The sequence below is a fragment of the Xenopus tropicalis genome, chromosome 4 (assembly GCF_000004195.4).
Source record: "Xenopus tropicalis strain Nigerian chromosome 4, UCB_Xtro_10.0, whole genome shotgun sequence".
Taxonomy (NCBI): domain Eukaryota; kingdom Metazoa; phylum Chordata; class Amphibia; order Anura; family Pipidae; genus Xenopus; species Xenopus tropicalis.
Genome location: NC_030680.2, coordinates 115680357 through 115703731, shown reverse-complemented (window position 1 = coordinate 115703731; position 23375 = coordinate 115680357). Strand labels below are relative to the sequence as shown.

General features: G+C 37.6%; 1 protein-coding gene across 2 annotated transcripts; it reads left to right on the top strand.

Annotated features, from left to right (window-relative positions):
- Positions 1-1133: 1133 nt before the first annotated feature.
- septin3 (septin 3) lies at positions 1134-22276 on the top strand. 2 transcript variants are annotated; one of them, XM_012961466.3, is made up of 11 exons: positions 1134-1608; positions 6074-6422; positions 13130-13321; positions 14324-14452; positions 15351-15432; positions 16615-16752; positions 17458-17575; positions 17803-17898; positions 18835-18934; positions 19600-19651; positions 21468-22276. In XM_012961466.3, exons 1-11 carry the CDS (start codon positions 1150-1152, stop codon positions 21601-21603), a joined length of 1851 nt encoding a protein of 616 aa, XP_012816920.1. In that variant the 5' UTR covers positions 1134-1149; the 3' UTR covers positions 21604-22276. The 2 variants fall into 2 exon arrangements, with proteins under 2 accessions (XP_012816920.1, XP_002934768.1); XM_002934722.5 differs by lacking the exons at positions 1134-1608; positions 6074-6422 and adding an exon at positions 9978-10078.
- The last annotated feature ends 1099 nt before the right edge of the window (positions 22277-23375 follow it).

Sequence of the window (23375 nt, the reverse complement as noted above, 5' to 3'; positions counted from 1 at the left end):
GAACACACATTAAAAATCCTGCTGGAATGGTTGCACTGGTTGCATCTGATTTAAATGCAATCAGTACAGCCCGGCAGTTTGCATTTATTATAAGTCTCCCTTATTGTCTATATGATCTGATAACCGTTATAATTTTGCATTATTATGTTAACATCATATAAACATTTTCCTTCCTTAGTTCTTCAGCCTCCAACATTCTGACCCGTGCTTCTTTATCACTATCAGTGCATACACAGTATCTTTGTCAATGACTGTTTACTCTGGGTCTTTGATGTTGCCACTGGATTCCCTAAATAGTTAACCCCATAATTATATGAAGAGCAGGTATAAAGCAAACTTTTTTCCTGCTGAATGTAATTATGTCACATTATAAAGCAACATTCATCTAAACCTTTCTATAATTCAAGTGGATGTTTGGTAAATAAAGGGTGGCTTTTGTTCTATTTATAATGTGTATATATTGGTTGGTCCTTTTCAATTGCCCAAAAAAAATACATCCAGAACTGTGTGTGAATAACACCCATTCACTTTCACTGGAAACTGAAGACGTTATGTCCTTTATCCAGTAATTGTTATATGTGTAAACAAGAACAGCAGGGGGTTCTTTTTTCCTTAGTTATTAGTCATCAGATTTGTATTATGTAAGATGCTGTGAGTGCAAATCTGTTTCTGCCTCTCTATATGTCTGTTATTTGCAATGTCTCTCTAGTATTTCAGTATACGGGTATATCTCAGAGGGTGCACATCTTGCTTAGTATGTGTATATATATATATATATATATATAAATATATATATTATTAAGAAATATCCCGCACTCACAGGACTTACCCAGTCATCTTACCCAGTCATCCCAGTCACACTGGTTTTGGCGCCACTGTTAGGTTTAATAGGGGGATTCGTTTGCCACACACTCACTTTGAGAAAGGCTGCTGTGTCAGCCAAAACATTAGTCACTTGTCAATAAAAGATTTTTTTACATTCGTAAGTCCTGTGCCTGCACCCAGGCATCTGTGACTATTTTGGGAGACGTGAGTGCCTGATTCTTGAGTCCTTATATATATATATAAAATAAATGGGATTTGCTTTCTCTATGAAGGTATTGAACACTGTCATTCAGGTCTTTGACTGTTACAATCTACTTTTAGGATATGGAGAGGGCAGCTATCACATCTCCTTTGGGCAGCAGAAGAGCAACAGGAATCCCTCGTTCTCAACTACCATCTCGTTCTTCACGTTTGCCCAGTCCACTTTCTAAATCTTCAAAGACATTCAGTCCACATCAATCCCAGGCTTCTATTGTGTTGCCTAACATATATGTGGACAATTTCATTCAGCCTTCTAAAAGAACATCAGCAGCAGAACATGGTACTTTGGATATAAATACTTTCCCACCTATTGGCCTTTTGCAGGACACTACATCCCCATCCCACAGTGCTGAGTCCTTGCAGGAGAAGACTTTGCAACATGCATGGCTAAGAAGCCCAGTATTGCTGAGAAGACAGGATCATTTCACATCACCAAGGATACAAAACACTTTGGCTACAGCCCCAAGATTGCATTCTCCTTGCCGACTGCCTTCAAAAAGTAAAGCTGGATCTAAGTCTAAGGTATAAATATGGTACAACTGGACCTCTTGGGAACCCTTGCAAATAAAAAAACATAGTGATTATCAAAGTTACATAGAAATTACTTGTTTGAAGTCTTATTATAAAGGTGTCCCAATTTTCTGCATTTCCTTATTACCTAAGGGATCCTGAAATCTCCAGTTTAGTAACAATTAAAGTTCAAGACAGTCTTAATAACATAGTAACATGAGATTGATGTACCTTGTACATTGCTCCAGTTGTAAAAGCTTTAAAGTGAGATTGCAGTTTGTATTTTTCCACCATGTTGAGAAAAATCTTCTACTGGAGTGGTTAAAATGTATCTTCAACTCTACAGCAGCTCTGTTGCTAATCTGCTGGAAGGTCTCACTCCTGGTGGGTGCCTTCACTTTCAAGTGCACTGACAGTTGAGGGCATTCCCTTGTATACTACTGCGCCACCATCTGTCAAACTATTATTGTCACTTCTGTAGGGAACACATTTTCATTGAGACCTTTAAGTTGTCTCTTATGGATTTGTCGCAGGGTGACATTCCAAGCAGCGATGTTACAGCGCTTAAAGGAGACATTTTATATAAATTTCATATTCAGTTTTAATATTCATACTCCCTCAAAATGTGAAGTGATGCAGAAAGAAAGATGTTTTGAAAGCATTTTACCTCCTAAAACTGTCATTATATGAGAGCTGCATACACAACCTCTCTAATCAGAAGCCAGAGTGAAATGAAAGATGGGAGTGTCACTTCAATCTCCCACAGGAAGTGGTCACAGCACTGACTGACAGGCTTTACTCAACAGTAGCAGGGAAACCCCTCCCTAGTTTCCTGGGGGGGGGGAGGGAGCAGAGCAGGAAGGGACTGCCTGTGACATCGCAAAGCCCCACCCACCCTATGCATATTCACTGCACTTTAAGTAGAAGCTGCTCTATTACTGAAGTCTATCAGGGCCAGGGGCCCCAGCCACATACTGAAGAGTCTAAACCAGAAGCTAGCAAAAGGGCTGGGTAGAGCACAGTTTTCAAGCAGTTATGGACATATTTGAACCCAAAGGTTTAACCCACATGGTTTAGTGCATTGTTAAAATTGTATATGTCCCCTTTTTTTAATGATGCCAGTGAGCAATATATGTTTAGTGTCCCTATTTTCATTAAGGACTAGTCTTGGATTTTGGCCACCAAAACACTGCAAACATTTTTTTCTGGGCTTGTGCTATAAAACCAGTACAGAGTTTATTTTACTTGTGTTTAGTGGTTACACCTCTGAGAACATTTTCTTAACTAGTTTAGTAGTATGGTCACCAGAAACAAGGATTGTGAGATGTTTCATCAACAAGGCTGTTCCTAGCAATGCTGATTTATTCTCCAGTACTAACCCAGCTTGTAGTTTATTTACTAGCCCAGACTTTGTGGGCTTGGGCCTAGGAAGGCAGAAAATGAGGGGCATGCCATCTAGCTGCATTTGCCTCTGGGGACTAAAGTTTTTGAGATCTCCTTTATCTCTTGTCAACCAGTCCCCACTGGCAGGTAGAAAAAAACTAAAAAGTGGACAGGCTTGCGTGTGGGGTAGGGGGCAGGGGTGGCTGTGTTGCTGTACAGATGGCATGAATTGCAGCTGGCCTAGGGGTGCCAAGTTTAGCAATCCCTCCCTGTCCTTACTTACTGGTAGTGCATAGTTTGACAAACATATCTGTGTGAATACTGAGATTGCTCACTCCACTGTGTACAATACTAACATACTAAGAGCGACACATTCAGTAAGCATAGGCTGTAAAATGATTCATTTTCTTATTTCTGAGTTAAACATACATATTTTTTTTTTTGCTTTTCACCCTTTTTAGAATAAATGCACATTCTTTTAAGGCAATGACTCGACAAGGAAATTAGTCACTCCCAATAAATTTTCTCTACTGGAGGCAGAGTTGGACTGGGCCAGCAGGGCACAAGGGAAAAACCCAGTGGACCCCCCAGACCTGATCCCTGCCTGCCCTCCCCCAATTGCAGCAAGTATAAGGTGTGTCTGCAGGGGAAAAGGGGGCTGGCAGGGGCCCCAGAGGGTGTGTGGGGGCCCCTGGTGTAGCAGTCCCGGTGGGACTTGCACACCCCCAGTCTGACCCTGACCACAGGCAACTAATCTCCTGCCAATGCTTTTAAACCAGCCAGTGGGAAAACATACGCGGCCCTTTGTTTTTCTAAAGACATCTTTGTCTTTCTGAAGTTGCCTCGCGAGAGAACTTCAGGCGACTGAGCCCTTCAACAGTTGCAGGTAGGGATGCACCAAGTCAAGGATATGGTTCCGGATTAAGGCAATTTCGAATACTAAATGATTAGCCAAACGTAAACCAAACCCATAAAGTAATGTGACTTTAAAGCTAAAGACAAGTATAGACAACATGTTTAGTTCTTAATTGCTGCAATTTTTAATATTTTTCTAATTTAAACATGCAAATAAGGGGCCAGTCTCTGATCAGTATAATGTCAAAACTTTGGTGTAGGATTCTGTATTTGACCAAATCCATAAATGTGGTGTTCAGTACATTCCTGGCTTTCTATAGTCAGTTACAGTAAGAATAATGAAAGCAAATCATTGGTTTTCATGAGTTATTGCTTTAGTGAAAATGTACCCAATGTTAGAAGTACATGAATAGTTTGATCTCTATATAGATCTCTAATTGAAGTCAGGAAGAATTTTCTTCCCTCTCTGCGCCAGATTGGGAACAGGTATATTATGCCTTGCTCTGGATCAACTAGAAGTGATTGCTCCTGGATAAAAGGAGAAACTTAAATGGCTGTAAGGCGTTTTTTGCAAAAGAAAATAATATAAGAAAATATAAAAAAATATATAAAATAATAGAAATAAATGCAGGATGATCTTTATTAGCTTAAAATAGATAAAAAAACAAAAAGTTGGGCATCAAGCCCCTTATAGGCTAAAACCTGCTAGGACTAACTAAAATGTATATGTGTGTGTGTGGTATAACATGCAGTAGTATTTGAGATAAACTATTGTAAATGTATTTATTCGGGCATTATAGCACTCTTTTCTATTTGTTTTTTTGCATTTTTGTTTTGTAAGGGTCCACACTAGCCAGAAAATAGTAGCAGCAAATTGTTGCTTGATTAGCTTAACAATTACAATTTGTGGATATTTAGGATATTATTATTTATTATTGTTTGTATTTCACATTCCTACATTTTTCTTTATTATTTTTTACATTAGCATTATCGCTACAAGGAACTAGAAACTCAAAGTTTTTTTTACCTCATCTATTGTGTATGAACATCTGAAATGTCAGAATGTGTCTGCGGCTCATCCAACAGAAATTCAATAGTAATTGCTTGTAAATATTTTTCATGGGTGGGGCACAAATATTGTATGTCTCCATTCATCTTTTAGTTTGACCTTTCTCTCTGAATAGTAGAATATGGCTGAAGAGACTAAGACTTTTTAACAAATAAAGTAATGTATTTTACTTTTTCAAGTACAACATTCCGCTGCTTGATTTTACTGAACCACTTCCAGGTTAGTCGCTGCTATTTATAAAAAGCAATTTTCAGCAACAAGTAGCTCATTTTGTCTCTACATAGAGAAGAATATAAATCGCCAGTACCTACACCGACGATACTACTTCAAATCGCTTATCGCTCTGAATCGCTATGAGATGCCTTTTTGAGCTTACAAAGAAAGCATTGTTATTCAAAACTATTGGAATCGCTGAAAGTAAAACCCACTGAGCAGAAAGTCGCTGCGATTTCCCCATTACACTGAAAGTCATTTCTAATTGTGGGCGGGAATATGACACCTGGATTTGTGGAAAATCGTTTGTTAGGAAAATACGAAAATTATCACAGCGACTAATCTCATTAGCCTTAAAAAAACTCACTTATCCTGGGAATTAGTGCCTTATTACTTGAATAAGTCTAATATGATCCTTTGAGCCTTTCTCTTATTTCTTAGAGCATTCTGGATAATAGGTCCAGTACCTGTATTATATAATTTATACTATCTATATTTAATTCCTTTAAACATTTCTACCCCCGCCACTTCTGATGATGTCACTTTATCATCAGAACACATGAAGATATAGTTTTTCAGTGCCCCTTACAACCTACCAACTTTCCTCTTGATCAGGGATGCCTCCTGATGAATCCAAGGAATTAAGCCGAATACCGAATCCAAATCCTAATTAGCATTTGTGCGGCGAAAAATGTTACTCTTCTGTGTTTATGCAGCGACATTAACCCTTCCAAATCCTAATTAGCATATGCCAGGACCGTGGATTCGGCCAAATCCAAACTCTACCGATAAATCCTGGCCGAATACCAAATCCTGGATTCGGTGCATCCCTAGAACATATACAAGTCAGAGTGGTTCAAGATTGGTGACAGGTAAAAATTAATGCAGAGGTTTTAAGTATTTTGCAGACTTATTAAAGCTCATCCTTATTATTTTACTTTCTATTATTTATTTAAGGTTATGGAAAATCAGAAAAGTGCAATGCACTCAAGCACCCTTAAATCCCCACTTCGCTATTCGGGTCATTCTGTAATTCCAACAACGAAACAGGGAGACATCTGGCCAACGCTACCTATGACCAACCAAGCCAGGGAGAAATGGCCTTCAGATGAGACAATTGAGTTCCCAAAGGAAGAGAGCACAAACCATTTGTGGAGGGGAAGAGGCACTGTATCTACAGCAGAAAAAGGAAGGCAAACTGCCCCATCTCAGATACTTGTCCACACACTTTCTGAAGGACTTTCCTTCTCCGCTCTTGATCTGTTGTCTTATTCCTCTGATGAGCCAATGTCTTCATGGGATCTTGGTAAGTTACTTGCCTGCAATATTATTTCCCTGCTGTGTTATAATATTTCGCCCCTTTACTTTTCCTTTCTAGAAATTCTTTTTTTTTTTTCCCTTAAAACTTAAAAGAATACTGTCACAGGAAAACATGTTTTTTTTTTTTTTGTTTTTAAAATAGATCAGTTAAATGAAAACTATACCCCCAGAATGAACCAACAGATAGTTTATATTATATTAAGTGACCTATTAAAGAATCTCACTAAACTGGGATATACATATCAGTAAATATTGCTCTTTTACACCATTTTCCTTGAGCCACCATTTAGTGATGGGCTGTGTGCTCCCTCAGAGATCAGCTGACAGGAAATAATGCAGCTCTAACTGTAACAGGAAGTAGTGTGGGAGCAAAAGGCAGAACGCTGTCCAATAATTGGCTGATGGGGCCTAGCATGTATGTGTGCCTTGGCTTGTGCGTGTGCACTGTGAATCCTATGATCCTAGGGGGCGGGGCCCTTAATTCTTAAAATGACAATTTTCTATTTAGGTGTACCCAATGGCACATACTAAAATCAAAAGTATATTTTTATGAAAATGGTTTATTTAGATGAAGCAGGGTTTTACATACGAGTTTGCTTGCAATATTTTTTATAGAGACCTACATTGTTTGGAGGTATAGTTTTCCTTTAGGAGAGCTACTCCTGCCTTATACCGTATGAAATCTGTTTTTTAAAAGAGCAAACAGATTTTTTGATATTTCATTTTGAAATTTGACACGGGGCTAGACATATTCAGAATTTAACTGGTACCCTCAGCCATGTGACTTCTGCTCTAAAAAACTTCAGTCACACTTTACTGCTGAGCTGCAAGTTGGAGTGAAATTTTATGTGGGGTTAGCTATATTCTTCATTTTCCAGGTGCCCACAGCCATGTAAACTTCAATCTCTTTTTACTGCTGAGCTGCAAGTTGGAGTGATATCACCTTCCCTTTTTTCCCCAGCAGCCAATCAGCAGAACAATGGGAAGGGAGCAACAAGCTTCCTGACAGTTGCATTGTTAAAAATGCTCCCATGCCCCACCTAATGGTAGATGTAGCACTCAATAGTAAAATAACCAAGTCCGGCTCAGCCAAGTCATGACTCCTCCAGTTACATGGGAGTAAGAGAAACAATAGGTCTTCTAAAAGCAGTTCTATTCTATCTTCTATTCTATCTTCCGAATCGGGCACAATGCACTGAGATGGCTGCCTACATACCAATATTATAACTAAAAATATATATATTTGTTGGTTCAAGAATAACATTTTGAATGGTAGAGTGAATTATCTGCAGTGTAAACAGTGTTATTTAGAAATAAAAAGTATCATAAAAGTATCTTAAAATTCATGACAGAATCCTTTTAACTCTTGGTTAAACATCAAATTCAAAATCAGTCATAGGTGAATATAGTATTTACAATGTAGTGTTCTTGTATCAAACAGGTTTTGCTCTTACATTTCAATCTAGCTTTTGTTACATACATAAAGTCTGGTGTACTTCGAACTGTAAACTAATTGGATATGAGATGTCAATGAGGAATTTGACCTTATATAGGCACAAGGCCGCAAGCAAGAACTCTGGTAACTTGTATCATGTATGTATGTATGTATGTATAAATTTATTTCTAAAGCGCTACAAGGATACACAGCACTGTACAATCTTACAAAATACAAAACTACACACATGCAGGACAAGTGTTATAATAAATACAATAAATATGTATAAATACACAGGGAATAGGATAAGGGCATGGATTAGTGTTTTAGCTGTTACTTGTGAAAGAAAGGGGCGTATATTGGCAATATTGCGGAGCGGCAGGTTTTGGCAGTGTTATTAATATGGTTAGAGAAGGAGAGGGACTGGTCAAAGATAACCCCAAGGCAGTGTGCAGAATTAACAGGGTTGATGGTCATGCTGTCAATAGTAATGGTGAAATGAGGAGAAGGGCTAAAATTCTGTTTTAGCTAGGTTAAGTTTGAGGTGGCGTCGGTTCATCCAGGAGGAGATAGCCAGGAGGCAGTTAGCAATCTGGGTTTGAACATCAGTGGTTAGTGCAGGGGTGTCTAAATATATCTGGATGTCATCTGCATATAAGTGATATTTAAGACCAAAAGAAGAAATAAGATACCATCCTTATAATTTGCAATAGGATATATGTTGTCCTGTATATTACATTTCCCTACCCTAATACAGTATCTTGTGTGCCAATGGCTGCCTAACATAAAAATGGATAGTGAGCAGGTCAGACAGGATGAGTGGAGCCCCCAATGTCAGGGATGCTCCTATCGCTAGTAAATGTCATTATAAAAAGTACAAAGGATATATTTCAATGTTTAAAAATTCATCTAAAGCTCATTCTGTGAACCTAAACTACAACAGCTGGAAAGTCACAAGCTGGCATTTCCTGTTTTGTTTATGTTTTTACTAAATTGGCGGCCCAGCCTTCCAACATTTCCAACTCTCCATTTGTCTCTGCTCTGAAAACAAATGAAAGAATACTACCAAAGAATTAAGTAAATGCACTGGATCTTTTGCTTGGCCAGAAGGGATACTTTGAAAAGGTTGGAGTTACGCCATCTACTTCTAATCTCCCCTATTAATTTCTGCTATCAGTGTATCCATTCCATCTGATTGCTACTCTCTCCCTTTAGGTAAGTAATATGGTCTTAGGCATCCATTGTCCTTCAAGTTTGATTACTTTTCTTCTGTACAGGTATGGGATCCATTATCTGGAAACCCAGAAAGTTCTGAATTACAGAAAGGCCATCTCCCATAGACTCCATTATAAGCAAATAATTCTAATTTTTAAAAATGGTTTCCTTTTTCTCTGTAAAAATAAAACAGTACCTTGTACATCATCCCAACTAAGATATAATTAATCCTTACTGGAGGCAAAATAAGCCTATTGGGTTTATTCAATATTTAAATGATTTTTAGGAGACTTAAGTTATGCAGATCCAAATTACAGAAAGAACCCTTATCCGGAAAACCCCAGGTCCCGAGCATTCTGGATAACAGGTCCCATACCTGTACAATACATTTTTTTTTTTTACTTTTACAACAATTTTTTTTTATTGTAAAATTAACAAAAATGTCCTCACTAAGCAAGCATTGTGAGACAGAAATACAGTAATAAACATCTGCTATCCAATTTCAATCATTTCAAACTTTATCTTAAATACCAGGTCACAATAGATCTAAATCTCATATATCCTCTTCAGATTAACATAATCCTAACATGGTTACAATCTTTTCTAATCGTCTCAGTACATTTTTCACAGTTTCTTGTTATATTTAATATTTATCTCAGCATCATATGTAGCCATACATCTTTACTCATTTTTCCGACTGCTCTGTTACACCCCCCACATATACAATCTTCCCTCTGGCCTTCCTACACTATCCCAAATGATTCCTTGTCTCTCAGCATCCCCTGCTCTCCCCTTCATCCACCTCCTGTCTTTGAGCATCTGTAGGGAATCCGTTGGGATGCTCAGAATTCATGTCACGTGAACAAAGCAGCAGCATCTCTGCCTGAGCTGGAGAGTAGGGGAGGGGAGGCAGGGGAGGGAAAACAGATCAAAGGAGGGAGAGAAAGAGACAGCCAGCACCAACGCTGAACACACAGGACTGATGTTTAAAGGTAAGGGCCTGTGTGCAAATGCAGCCAGCTGAGGGGTGCATGGTGCCAACTACATGCTAACAACATCACTGAGGAACCATGCTTAGTGCTAATGCTTATTGTATTGAAGCAGAATTGTATGGATCACAGGGAGACAGGAGGAATGTGAAAGACAAAGAGAGAAATACAAAGAACCAAAGACAGGTGGTGAAGAGAGGGGAGAGAATGAGGCTTAAACGAGAAAGGAGGATAGAGATAGTGAAAATCAAAATAGAAAGGTGAGACAGAATTTCCATGGAGACAAATATTGAGATAATATTAGGGAAAAAGGGGGGAAGTGATAATCAGGAGCCTTCAGATGATGATAGATAGATAGATAGATAGATAGATAGATAGATAGATAGATAGATCGATAGATAGATAGATAGATAGAATACTCTATATATGCACATAATAATGTTGTTGTGAAAATGAGAATATGAGGCATAATAAACATGGTGCTGATCAGCATGGAGCCCTGAGGATTTAACATGCCAGGGGAAGAAGGAAAGACAAAGAGAAGGTCCTAATACTAGACAAAGCAGTTCTTTGGATGCAATGTGACAGTCAGACAGAGCCAAAGATCCTTATACTGCTCAGAGGAGAGATTGGACATAATGTGATTGAGAGAGATGTGATGGGCCTCATTCTGTAGACAGAAGCCCTGGAGATATGATGAAAACAAGGCCAAATATGTGATAGGATGATTCTGATGTGATGTGTGATGCTGTGATGTAAAGTGACACAGTGGGCCAGATCCACATCAGCACCACCTACCAGGAAAAGCATTCTAGATACTAAATGTGACAGAGGAAATTAAACTGAAATGGTGCATCCTGCTACTGATTTTAAAAAATGCCTGATGTGACAGAGTTAGACAGAGTCAAGCAAAGAGAAGGGCATCTCTTATAATACAGAGAGGAGCCTTGTGGATACAATGTGACAGTGGGAATCAGACAATGAGCAAGTACCTACTACACAACAGGACACTGGGAAAGTCATCTGCAGAGGCACACAGAAAAGTCACAGTAATTCATCTAACAGAGGAAGGACAACAGACAGAGGTCAAAGGCACCAGTGGATTTACAGTTCCATGGGGAGGCATTTTGTCTGAATAGTTTCAGCCTTTTTAAAGTCCATCTCTTAAAGTCCATTAGCATGTGTTATTGCTTAACACGTGGTACAAACTCTTGATTTAAAAAACAAGTACAACATTTCAAAATTCTCTTCAACTAATGTTGGTCCAGAAGAAAGTTATTAACACTATGCTCAGGGTATCCTTCATTCACTGCTCGTATATCCAGACTTTATTAGCATGTAGCTATATATAGTTCAACCTAAGTGCCTGGAGGCTTTGCCCCAAAATTGTTCTGATATGATTTCATAAACATATGGTATTTCCACTGTATTCAGTATTTCATTCATGTTTTATGCAGTGTGTAGCATCCATTTTGATGACATGGCTGTATATAATTGGTGCACGCTATACAAACAGATGGAATTCTTGAACAAAAGGAGTGGGCAACACCAAACATGTATAGTGTATCTATGTCTGATAAGTCTATGGGGGGGACTTGGTTTCATGCCTGTGTGTATTTATGTGGGTAGTAATGTGGCCTTGTTTGTTTTATAATAGAGGGTCTCACAGATTACACCTATTACATTACCAAAGTTTGTGCATTTGATTTAAACTGTCTGATGTATGATAGCTGAGATATTTGTTAATTATTTCTGTGATTCTGTCTGTCCATCTCTATATAAGCATAGATTTTTTTATATCACACTGTTAAGTTTCAGCAGCATTAACCTCCCCCCCCCCCCCCCCCCCCGGGTCCGTGATGACAGAAATGTGCTTTCACACAGTACAATTTGTGTCTGCAAATGCAGAAACTGGAGCAAGAGGACAAAAGGACAAGAGCCCTTGCTCCGGGGGCCTGTTTCTGGCTGAATAATACACTTATTTTGCTTAGAATATATCAACAATATGTCCTAGTTATTTATTTAAATTTTACACAATTCGTACTTTGGACTGGGGATTTACAAGAATGTATTTAATGGAGACTTAACCCAGAATGGTTCCAGATAAAACAATAATATTCAACAACTTTAAAAAATGTACAAATATCTGTTTTGCTGTTGGTAAAATTTCAGAAATGTGTGCAATGTTGTTTTGCATTAAAACATTGGAGTACTTGTAGTCAGCTTTGCTTGATTCATCACACTTTTCATTTAGTACAAGCCAGTTCATAATTATAGTAATAAGTAAATAAAATTGTAATTTTCTGGTAAATAAGAGAATGGTAAATACAGTTTTACATGTTTTTAGAAGCCCATTGGTGTTGTTGGCTTTGCTGCTTCGATGACAATTTTATTGTCATTCCTTTTAAACACTTACCTATCCTGTTGTGCTGTAAATGTACACAATAAAAAATGCAAAAAAACACACACAGTGTGCCATACCTTTTGCCTTTTTGTTTTAATCACTAGTTTAAATCTATGGTTTTTGTGATTTCTTGTACAGTAGCTGTTCCATGTTTGGCCCTTGAAAGGTAGACATTTAGATTACCAGTGAACAGTAAATTGTTTTTCCCTGTTTAGATCAAGAAATTATAAATACCATAGTTTTTTTTTTGTGAATAACACAATAGGAAAAAGTATGCTATTATTATTATAGAGCCATCATCTCCCTCAAATAGATGACATAATAGTTTACCCATACATATAAACATTTTACCAGAAAGGATGCAGTTACAATTGCATATTGTTAGGAGACTATAGCATAGGGACTCTGTTCGTGAGAGCTTACAATCTAACAGATGATCAGCTCAATTCATTGAACTCAGGTTGGATGGGCTGGTATACTGGAATAGCAACAATCCATTCCATCTCCTAATGAATTACTGGGGTGTCAGTTATATCCATCATAAAATAATATCTACAGCTTTGTACTCTGTACTTAATAGCAATCTTAAAATGATATATGATTTATAGTTTTAGATGCCATTGAGCAAAACCTTGTTTTTGCCTTGCCAGGAGCAGCAGACAATAAAGCAGAAGCAGTCATGTCAGAACTTGTCCCGGAAACTCGACCCAAACCAGCAGTGCCCATGAAGCCAGTGGGCATGAACCCCAACCTTTTGGGTTACATTGGCATAGACACAATTATTGAGCAGATGCGTAAGAAAACAATGAAAACGGGCTTCGATTTTAATATTATGGTTGTTGGTAAGTGTTCTTCAGGCATAAAAGAAGATAGAAACATATTAGTGTGTTGGATGTTAGTTAATATCCACACTGCACTATGATGGTACTGCATTGTTTTGCTTGTTTGAGAAATATTTATTATGTATAGTACTGACTGTAAATGTGGAAATTTTTTTTTTTTTTGTTATGTGAATGCATGTAATACTTTTATGTGGGTCCCAGTCTTGCACATTGAACATTTCCTCTGACTTCAGGTCCAATTATCTACTACACTGTACGTTGAGAGGCCAGATTTTAATATCATATTGGACTAAAAAGAAGTTAGTTAATTCCTAGAGAGGTTTGATCATTTGATTTTAAAATGTTGGGCAAGCAGACTTCTAAAGCAGATAAGAGACATGGACACAAGAAATGCAAACTTTAATTTATTCCACAAAACAAACACACATGAGCGAGGGTATTTCTTCACAAGGCAGCAAAAATATTTAACAGTCTCTAACATTTGAGATTGTAGCTCCCAGGCAATGGACCACCACGAGGTTAATACCTAGTTACTCACAGTTCACAATTAGAGATCAACTCTCTCAGCCTAATTCCAATTTTTCTTCACTGGCAGGACTTTTCCAAACATGGTCTTCTCTTGTCTATTTCAAACACCAGGTCACAGACATAAACATTTCTTGACCATCACATAATGTCCCATTGGCCTTTAGTTAGACAATACTGACTCAGAATTTTTATTACACAGGACAATACTTTTTTACATATGCTTTTTTACAGCAACTGAAGGAGGTTAATAGATTTAACAGAGTTCTGGTTCATCATGCCTGATCATTTAGTTGTTTGCACTAAATTAGCTATTGGATTGATATTGTTGATGTTACAGTGCAGTTTGTGTAGCTGATCTGGTCAGTGAAGGTAGTATCCCACCATACCTAGATGGAAACAAATGAAGAATGGCTTCATGTGACCAAGGTCAATGGTCATTTATAAATTATCAGTGTTTTATGTGTCTCTTTTCAGGACAGAGTGGCTTGGGAAAATCTACACTGGTGAACACACTCTTTAAATCCCAAGTGAGTCGAAAATCTGCAGGTTGGAGTCGGGATGACAAAATACCTAAGACAGTGGAAATCAAATCTATCAGCCATGGTAGGTCCTTGTTTCGAATGACCTTGTGCTCATATAATCCATGAATCTGTTGGCATTTTTGAAATAATAAAATATGACTAGGATGATGGCAGAGGGAACTGCAATTCCAGGCTGCAGTTTTAGGTGCTACGTAGTGACAAGCTAAATTTTTTGCCAGGTTTTGCCACAAAAAAAATGCACATAGATTCTAATGGCTGTTAAAAAAAAATGTTGCAGAAAAAAAAAATGTTGCCCATTGACTTCAATGCATTTTGCGAACTTTCACCACTTTGCAAACTTTTTGGCAAAGCAAAACAGGACAGATTCACCCATCACTACACTGACTTGTTCAATTCTAACTCAAATACAAGTGAAATTGTGTCCACTTAAAAATATGATATGATAAAAAAAAAATATGAAAAAAAAAATGATATGATAATTTGCCTTGAGCATCTCTCCTACATTATCAGTCATATCACAGGGGCTCATCACCTCTGCCAGCAACAAACCCTGATGTACAGTAGCTATCTACTAACCAGGGTTAGCTAAATAAGATAGTGCCATATACGAGGGGATAATAACAGGGAAATTAAACCCTGTGACTAATGAGAGACCCAGGAGTGTATAAGGCCTAAATTTAATGTATTATCCCCCTTACTGGGGTTTTAAGTGGTCCTAAAAAAAGTTTGCTGTGTGGCTTAGTAACCTAAGTTAGACCAGTGGGTCATGTTGGGTGACTTGGCTATTGGTGTTGCCCTAATGTAACTCTAAACACAAAGGGGGTCATTGACTAAAGTGGTGCATTGTACTCCCTGCAGCAGATTCAGTAATATCCCAAAGCACATAGTGCTTAATGTCATGCACTAATAACTGTCTAATAATAGTAAAAATGAAAATGTTATACTCTTATTTCTGCCAGTTATTGAAGAAGGAGGAGTAAAAATGAAGCTCACAGTAGTTGACACCCCAGGGTTTGGGGACCAGATTAATAATGAAAACTGGTAAGCATGTCCATTTTATATGTAAGCTTCAGTAGCTGCAGTCATGCAGTTGATTATATTGCCTAGAACTTTTCCTTTCTAAACACTGTTTGCTTGTACATGTGTAAAGATGAATTCACACTGGATATTTTGCTGCAACGACTCACATGAAAGCTACTGTGACAGTTCATACTGCAGGTCTAGTTTATTAAAGTGAGGTTTTCCTAATGCTTCATTCATTCAGAATTCAATTGTTTTATTATTGCACAAAAGCAGGATTAAGAAAATAATCAAAAAGGAATTTACATGAAAGGAAATTATATGGCTGATGTTTTCACCCCAGTTTGCATTTTAGTTGGGCCTGCTTCTAACTGGGGAATAATAGGGCCTCCCCTACCCTTTGCATGCCCAAGCCACTGACTGCATGCTATAGTGAATGGGGGTCTGATAGAACCTTTTTTCTCACTGCACCCCAACCCTGTATTACCTTTATCCCTACTTGTTAAAACTGATTCCCTGAACAAATTTCTGAAAATATATGATATAGGATGAGGCAAGGGTCGAGGACCCCCCCCCCCCACCATCTTACAGACAAGTCTATAGGTTTACACTGATGCCACTCTTATTGGAACAAATGAGTATTGTCAAAGATGATCTTATGAGGCATTTGTCTAAATAGCCTCACTGCATTCACCCAAGAGACTTTACAGTATCAGCAAACGGCGGTGTAAATTGTATCCCTTAGGAGATATTCATTTGTACGTTGTAAATAGCCAAATTACTTTAATCATAAACACCAACAAATTAAAGGCCCCTTTGCTGTCACATTTACAATCAAGAATCACCTGGCCAAGGCCCTGTGTGATCTACCTTAGAAGCAACAGAACACTAATTTGGATATTTTAAAGCTACATTTTTAGCTAGGTTGCACTATGACAGCTGTAAGAATGCTGGGAGCATAAGTCCTGCAAGTTTAGGGCTGAAAGTTCTCTCTGGAATATAGGATGTATATACATATACTGTTTCTAATGATAATTACGCATGTGCTGATTTAACTAAGCATGAGCAACCTGCAGCCTTTCAGATATTGTTTGGAAGCACCTCTGAACAAGGCTATTGCGAGTTCTGTGAAGCTGTAGGTTGAGCATTACTGATCTATACTGTAAATTGTACTTTGTGTTTTCATCCTGTTTCATTTTGCAGCTGGGAGCCTATTGAAAAGTTTATCAATGAGCAGTATGAGAAGTTCCTTAAGGAGGAGGTGAATATTGCCCGGAAGAAACGTATCCCAGATACTCGCGTGCACTGCTGCCTGTACTTCATTTCTCCTACAGGACACTCGTACGTCCACATAGGCATAACTTTTCCCCTACAAAATTAAAAGTCTCTTTTCCAAATGAGAAAAAATCAGGCTGTTTTTCACACTTTATCCCCTGCCCTGCCTGCTTTCAGAATCTTTCTGTTCATTAGCGGTGCCAGGGGTTGGCACATAAGCGCCCTCTATCCCGCCCTATAGCTAGTGGTAAGGACAGGGCTACCATGCTCCTGATGGTGCTGCACTTTGCACCAAGAACACTGTATGGCTAATCTCAAACCAGGCATTTTCCCAACTGACAGTGCAAACCAAATATCTCCTGTGCTGCTCCCCACTGGAAATTATGGAAACTGCCTGTACCACTGCCTGGCCTGACATTATTAGTGGTAAAAAGGGTAATTAAACCTGCACTGGATACTGTACATACTGGAATATCCCCAGATAGAACCTATTCAAATCTTAATACAAAATCCTAATACAGTAACCTTTTCTGTTTTACTCTACTGTTAGATTTATATAAGTCTTTGGGTAAATGCCACTGGAGTGAAAAGTAGGGAGAGAGAATTTTTTAAAATATTTTTTACCCTGCTTTTTTGTGTGTGTGATGGTTCCCCTTCTTGGACAGTCATAGTTAAAGTCATAGTTAAAGTCTTATGTCCCATTAACATAGCTTTAACTTAATGTTTTTGAAGGGGTTGATATAACTGAACATTTTGGAATCTTTCCTGCAGCTTAAGACCTCTTGATCTAGAATTTATGAAGCACCTCAGTAAGGTTGTCAACATTATTCCTGTTATTGCCAAAGCAGACACCATGACCCTGGAAGAGAAAACAGAGTTTAAGCAAAGGGTGAGTACTACCCCAATATCAGTGCAGCCCAGAAGCTGTAATAACCACAAAACTTCAATATTTATGTTAAATGTACAGAACAATGAACACAGAGACTAATTCCTTTTACTTACTCAAGTAACTTCAATTCTGTAGAGTTTTAGCAGAAGGAATATACTTTAGTATTTAGTGTAATAGATCTAATTGAAAAACTGTAATAGCTTTTATTAATGTTTTGGTGGCCACAGGTTCGGAAGGAGCTAGAAGTGAATGGCATTGAATTCTATCCTCAAAAAGAGTTTGATGATGACTTGGAAGATAAAACAGAGAATGATAAAATTCGGGTAAGTAAGAGCTGGGGTTTGAAAGCTATTAGAAGCAAGAAACTCTAATTGCACAAACAAGCATGATGGATTTATTAAACTTAGTTGAGAATGTATTTGTTTGTTGAGCCAGAAACTGGGTGAATGCCTATTTTGGAGTTAGGAGGAGTATTATTTACCCTTCTTCAGGCCTAGTAAACCATAGCATCCAATCAGCAGGTAGCATACACTGGTCTTCTGTTTAAAAACAAAAAATCCTATAGGTTGCTATGGGTTACTGCACTTGGAAAACTAAGATGCATTTAGTAAAACTCCATAATTTCTCTTTTTTCCCCCCGAATGTCTAATATTTACTAAAAAATGTCACTATGTAAAGTGGCTGCGAGAAAATCGTAAAAAACTTTTTTTGCTGTGAAAATTCAAAAAAGTTGGGATATTCGGACAAAACCAAGCGAACCCCTTTTGAGTTTTGAGACAAAAGAAAAAACTTCAAGTAAAAATAAAGGGACCTTTGCCATTGACTTCTACATGAACTCGCAAGTTTAACCTGGCAAGTTGTGGAATTCAAATTTTTAGCCATTTAGACACATAGTAAATCCTGGAAAAGTCACAGTGTTTTCTCTCTGTGACTTTTAGCTCTAAAAATTCCATTTGAGTTTAAAAAAAAATTGTTGGTTAGTAAATGGGCCAATATGTGTCTTTTATTTCATATGGCGATTGTTATCTACACTGGTGCAGGAACTTTGAGATATTAAATAAAGATATACCTAACATTACAAAAAAGGGATAATGCTTCACTATACTGTGCGCTTGTTGTAGTGTTGGGTGCAAGCCTGGTTTGTTGGCACAATAAACACTTTCTACACTGAATCGGAGTGCTGCAGCGTGTTTATCAGTGTGATATACCTACAAATATTACTGTTTAAACCTTCTACAGTGAACTATTTCTCTCTACAGCAGGAAAGCATGCCCTTTGCTGTAGTTGGCAGTGACAAAGAATACCAAGTAAATGGAAAGCGTGTTTTGGGTCGTAAAACCCCCTGGGGCATTGTTGAAGGTAAGAGCCTATAACCAAGCTACACTATATCAAAATGGAGATGGCATAGCTACTTTAACTGGAAAAATGCCAATAAGTGAAGGGCCATATATTATTCTTTTTATATACAGTTGTACCTTTTTTTAGTGAATAATCTGTTGTACACAGTTAGGTTTTCTGCTCCGAGCGTACTTTCACCATTTTTTTCACGCTTGCGTGACTTTTTCGTACACTTGCGCGAAAAATTCAGAAAGTTTCTGCCACTGTTTACAATCGTTCGGTACGAAAATTTCTTGACTTTCGGATCGCCAAAAATTAATAAGTTTGAAAGATTTATGTTAAAGATCAGGTTGATCATTTCAACATTATTTACACTTGGAGGAAAGGAATGTAATCAGTTTATATAAATATATAAAGGGGCATAAAAAGAACATACTGGGGGTTTATTTTATAAAGGAGAAACAAAGGTATTCCTAGAGTTTTTTTCTTAGTTGGTGAATGATAGAACTCACCATAAATACATTAGATAAATACATTTCCAATAATCCCACAGCAATGAATAGAGTTTTTGTGTATTATGCACTAAATTTACCTTATGATAATCTGCCCCTTAGTGTTGTCACATACTCTAATGTAGTTGTAACCAGATCTCTTTGTATAGTAAATGTTTCTCCTTTCATCTACAGTTGAAAACCTGGCTCACTGTGAATTCTCTCTGCTGCGGGACTTTGTTATCAGGTGAGTTATTCTGTAACCCTACAGTTGTCAATTATGTGTTTTTATCCAAGTCTTGCCTGCTTTTTACCATCTTGTTTTTCCTACTTTATCTTAATTTTTCCTGTTCCTGTAGTTCTTCCTATTCTATCCCCCTAGCCCATTCTTATGTCTTATGTTCTCTTTCTTGCTTTTTTAAACTGCATTAATTCCAGTTGCAGGACTATTAGTTTCGCAGTAGGGACTGCAAAAACAGCGACCTGCTCGTCATTCACTTCCTCTTACACTAACAAAACCTCATCGCCTATGAGAGGATGAGGGGTGCTGCAGGGCTCTGTACTTAGTCTATTTTCCCTATACACTCTGGGGCTCATTTACTCAGCTGAGCTGAGCTTAAAATCTGTAACTGCCTTTTAGCAATCTCCAACTGGATGAATCAACCCCACCTTATGAACACAACAAAAACTGAACTAATCATCTTTCCACCTAAGCCTGATCCTATTCCCCCCCTTTACTATCGCTATTGGTGGCACGCTCATTAACCCTGACAAGTCAGCACGTTGTCTGGGGGTTGTCTCTGACTCTTCTTTCTGATTCTCTTATTCTCTGACCACATTAACATCTCTGTAAAATCTGTCACTATTTCTTCTGCAAAATCACCAAAAAAACCTCAAGCTTGTTCTCGTCTAATCCCACCTGGATTACTGCAACCTGCTACTACTTGGCCTCCATAACATTCATCTCTCCCCAAGAGAACAGGGCCCCTTATTGCTGAAATCCGTAATGTGGATTCACATAAAAATAAAATAATGTATAAACTCTTTCGTATAACCTATATATATATAAGCCCTTCATTCATCTGCCCCTCACAAAATCTCTTCTCTTCATATATTCCACCTTCTCTTCTCCACTCATCAATCGCTTGGTCAAACCACCCACTACTACAATTCACAAAAAAGACACTTGTCTGAATTAAGAAGCGATTTTATTGTCGTTATTTATGTTGCAATTACATATTTTAAAGCACGAAATATATTTATACGTTATTTCATAGCACGCGATATTAGCGCATGCTGTTGCGCACGTAACCGTTACTTGAAACCGTTTTGAAAATGACAGGTTCCCTAAAAACTCAAGCATACATCACTCTAGGGCGAACACATACTTGATTTTCTTCACAATCTAACAAAAATCCGACTGCAAAATCTTGTCTTCGCAAACGCTCACGAACCGCAATGTTTTTTTAGTAACGCCCACTCCTAGTAGGTGTTACTATTAGCACAAATTACCGCAATATTTCATGGTTTTAACGCTTAAAATATGTCTGTGAATTATGTGTTAGTATTATTCCTATTAGATAATTATCGCAATGCGATGGACATAAGGCTTTGCAATAATTGAGATTTTTGCGCATGCGATATGAGTCATGGAAAAATTATTCATGAATCGTTAATTTATTAACGAACACTTTTTAACGCATAAAACTATGCGTTAAGTATTAATTAATATTAATAATAATATTTAATGTAACTCTATTATGTTTTTATTAATTGTTCTGTTAATTTATTGTTCTGCTTAATGTGTGCATAAATAGTGGGATATGTAGTCTCTTTATAATTTATTATTATTATTGATAATAATAATATTAATACAATAACAACTATGGGTCTGGTATATTTGCAGGTTATACCGGCTAAATAGATGTCAAACTGTCTTTATTCATCTCTTTGTTGAAAACGAAGGCTGTCCTAGCTACATTGTCAAACAGTTAATCATTTTCCAGTTTCAGTTTAAAACTATACATTATACTTTATTGTGCTTGTATATCTGTCTCTCTCAGGACCCATCTGCAGGATCTCAAAGAAGTGACCCACAACATTCACTATGAAACTTACAGAGCCAAGCGCCTAAATGAAAATGGTGGTCTCCCTCCTGTCAGTGCAGAAAATGAAGAATCACATGACAGCAACATATGAACCCCGGGTATATTTCATACCTTGATGTCTATCTCGGATCCTCACAGCAGTGTGTATGGCAGACACTTCAATTACTGTCTAGGGCCTTTTCCATCCTTGGGCTGCCTACACTTGGTGCCTCACCCTTTGGAACAACAATGTGGTCATAGTGCAGTCCATTATTTGCAGCTCTGATAACAGTGAACAGACCTGGATTACATGGACTGCACAATACCACATACTAATAGGGAGGCAGAGGCAGCTGGAAAATACTGTGCTATTTATTACACTTTCTATAGAAGATTTTCACATTTTAGCCCTTGGAGACTTGTTGCCTTGAAGGAGCACAATATTGCAATTTAGTCATTTCACACCTAGCCATTTATATATGAAAGCATATCATTCATGCCTATTTGGCAGGCTTTCCTTAATTCATTAGTACATGTAGATTGATAGATACCATTCAGATTAGTAACCAAACTACCCATTACCTATATCACTGTCGGCTGCAAAGAGTATATCATTCCAATGTACAAACATACTTATTCCTGCCATGATTTGCAAAGCACCACTTATGCTTAGAAAGGGGACCTCTGGTTCCTTCCTTTGATATTGGAGCCAATTATCAATGAGTTTGTTACATTTATGATTATCATTTCATTTTGCACTTTATCATTTTTCTAATATGCACAATAGTTGTATTGTAACTGTAATTCTTTAAACAGGGTTTGTGCCATTCAGCATTAACAGTTAACTAGAAAAGTTGTGTATAATGCACAGGAAGCTAAACAATAGGGAACTCTCACAGCAAAAAAAAACCCCACTTGTGTATGTTTAATAATTCTTTAGCAAAAATAGTATTGATCTTTTGGGCAGCACCGCATCACTTGGGTCCTGAGTTCTATTCCAATTCAAACCCTATCTGTAAGGAGTTTGTATGTTTCTGCAGGTACTCCTGGGTTTCTCCAGGTACTCCTAATGAAGCTGACCTTAGTGTGTAAGGTAGGGCCCTTAGACTGTTATCCCCACAGGGAAGGGACCCCTGGGAATAATAAGCAATGTCTATATAGCACTGAGTAGCATGTTGGCACCATTTAAAATGATAATAATAGTTATTTTATATGGGGAGGTTTACAAACTATCAGACTGGGATATTTTGAGATTTATTTAGAGCTTTAAGGTAAAACTTTTTCTCCAAAATACTACTTTACCCAGTATATTTTATTTTAGAATTTAACAAATTATATGTAATCTCCCTTAACCTGACAATGCTCCTCTCAATCAGAACAAGTCACACATGCTGAGAGTCCCATATTTTGAGGTCAGGGTGTATGTACCACTAACGGGCAGATTTTTCAAAATTTGAGATTAGAGGTTCCCACAGATAAATCACCAACTTTCTATTCATTCCTTTAGGATTTTTAGAAGTGTATTTATATATGGATGAAAGTTAGAGTTCCCCATTTGATAAATACACTTCTAAAACCCATAGCAATCAATAGAAAGTCGTGAGTTTTTCTGTAGTGAGCTCTCATCTCACATATTAATAAATCTGCCACTTAGTGAAATTAGTTTTTAAGGAGAAATCCCCATTCAAGTGATCTCCATTCTGCCAAACAGCATGGCTACATTATTTGCAGGTTGCAGCATTGAAAAAGTGAGGTTGAGAAAATGAACAACATATTTAATTAATTTAATATTCTCCACTAGAATATTGGGGACATTTTTGCTAGAAATGACAGTTCCTTATATTGAAAGTATTTATATAAAGTAGAGCAGCTGAATGATTTACA

What these genes read in the sequence shown, in the direction of transcription:
- septin3 (XM_012961466.3), top strand. Translation starts at nt 1,150, where the DNA reads ATGGAGAGGGCAGCTATCACATCTCCTTTGGGCAGCAGAAGAGCAACA. An exon ending in TTTTAATATTATGGTTGTTG is followed by an intron (nt 13,322 to 14,323) that starts GTAAGTGTTCTT and finishes GTCTCTTTTCAG; the next exon opens with GACAGAGTGGCTTGGGAAAA. An exon ending in CTGCGGGACTTTGTTATCAG is followed by an intron (nt 19,652 to 21,467) that starts GTGAGTTATTCT and finishes TGTCTCTCTCAG; the next exon opens with GACCCATCTGCAGGATCTCA.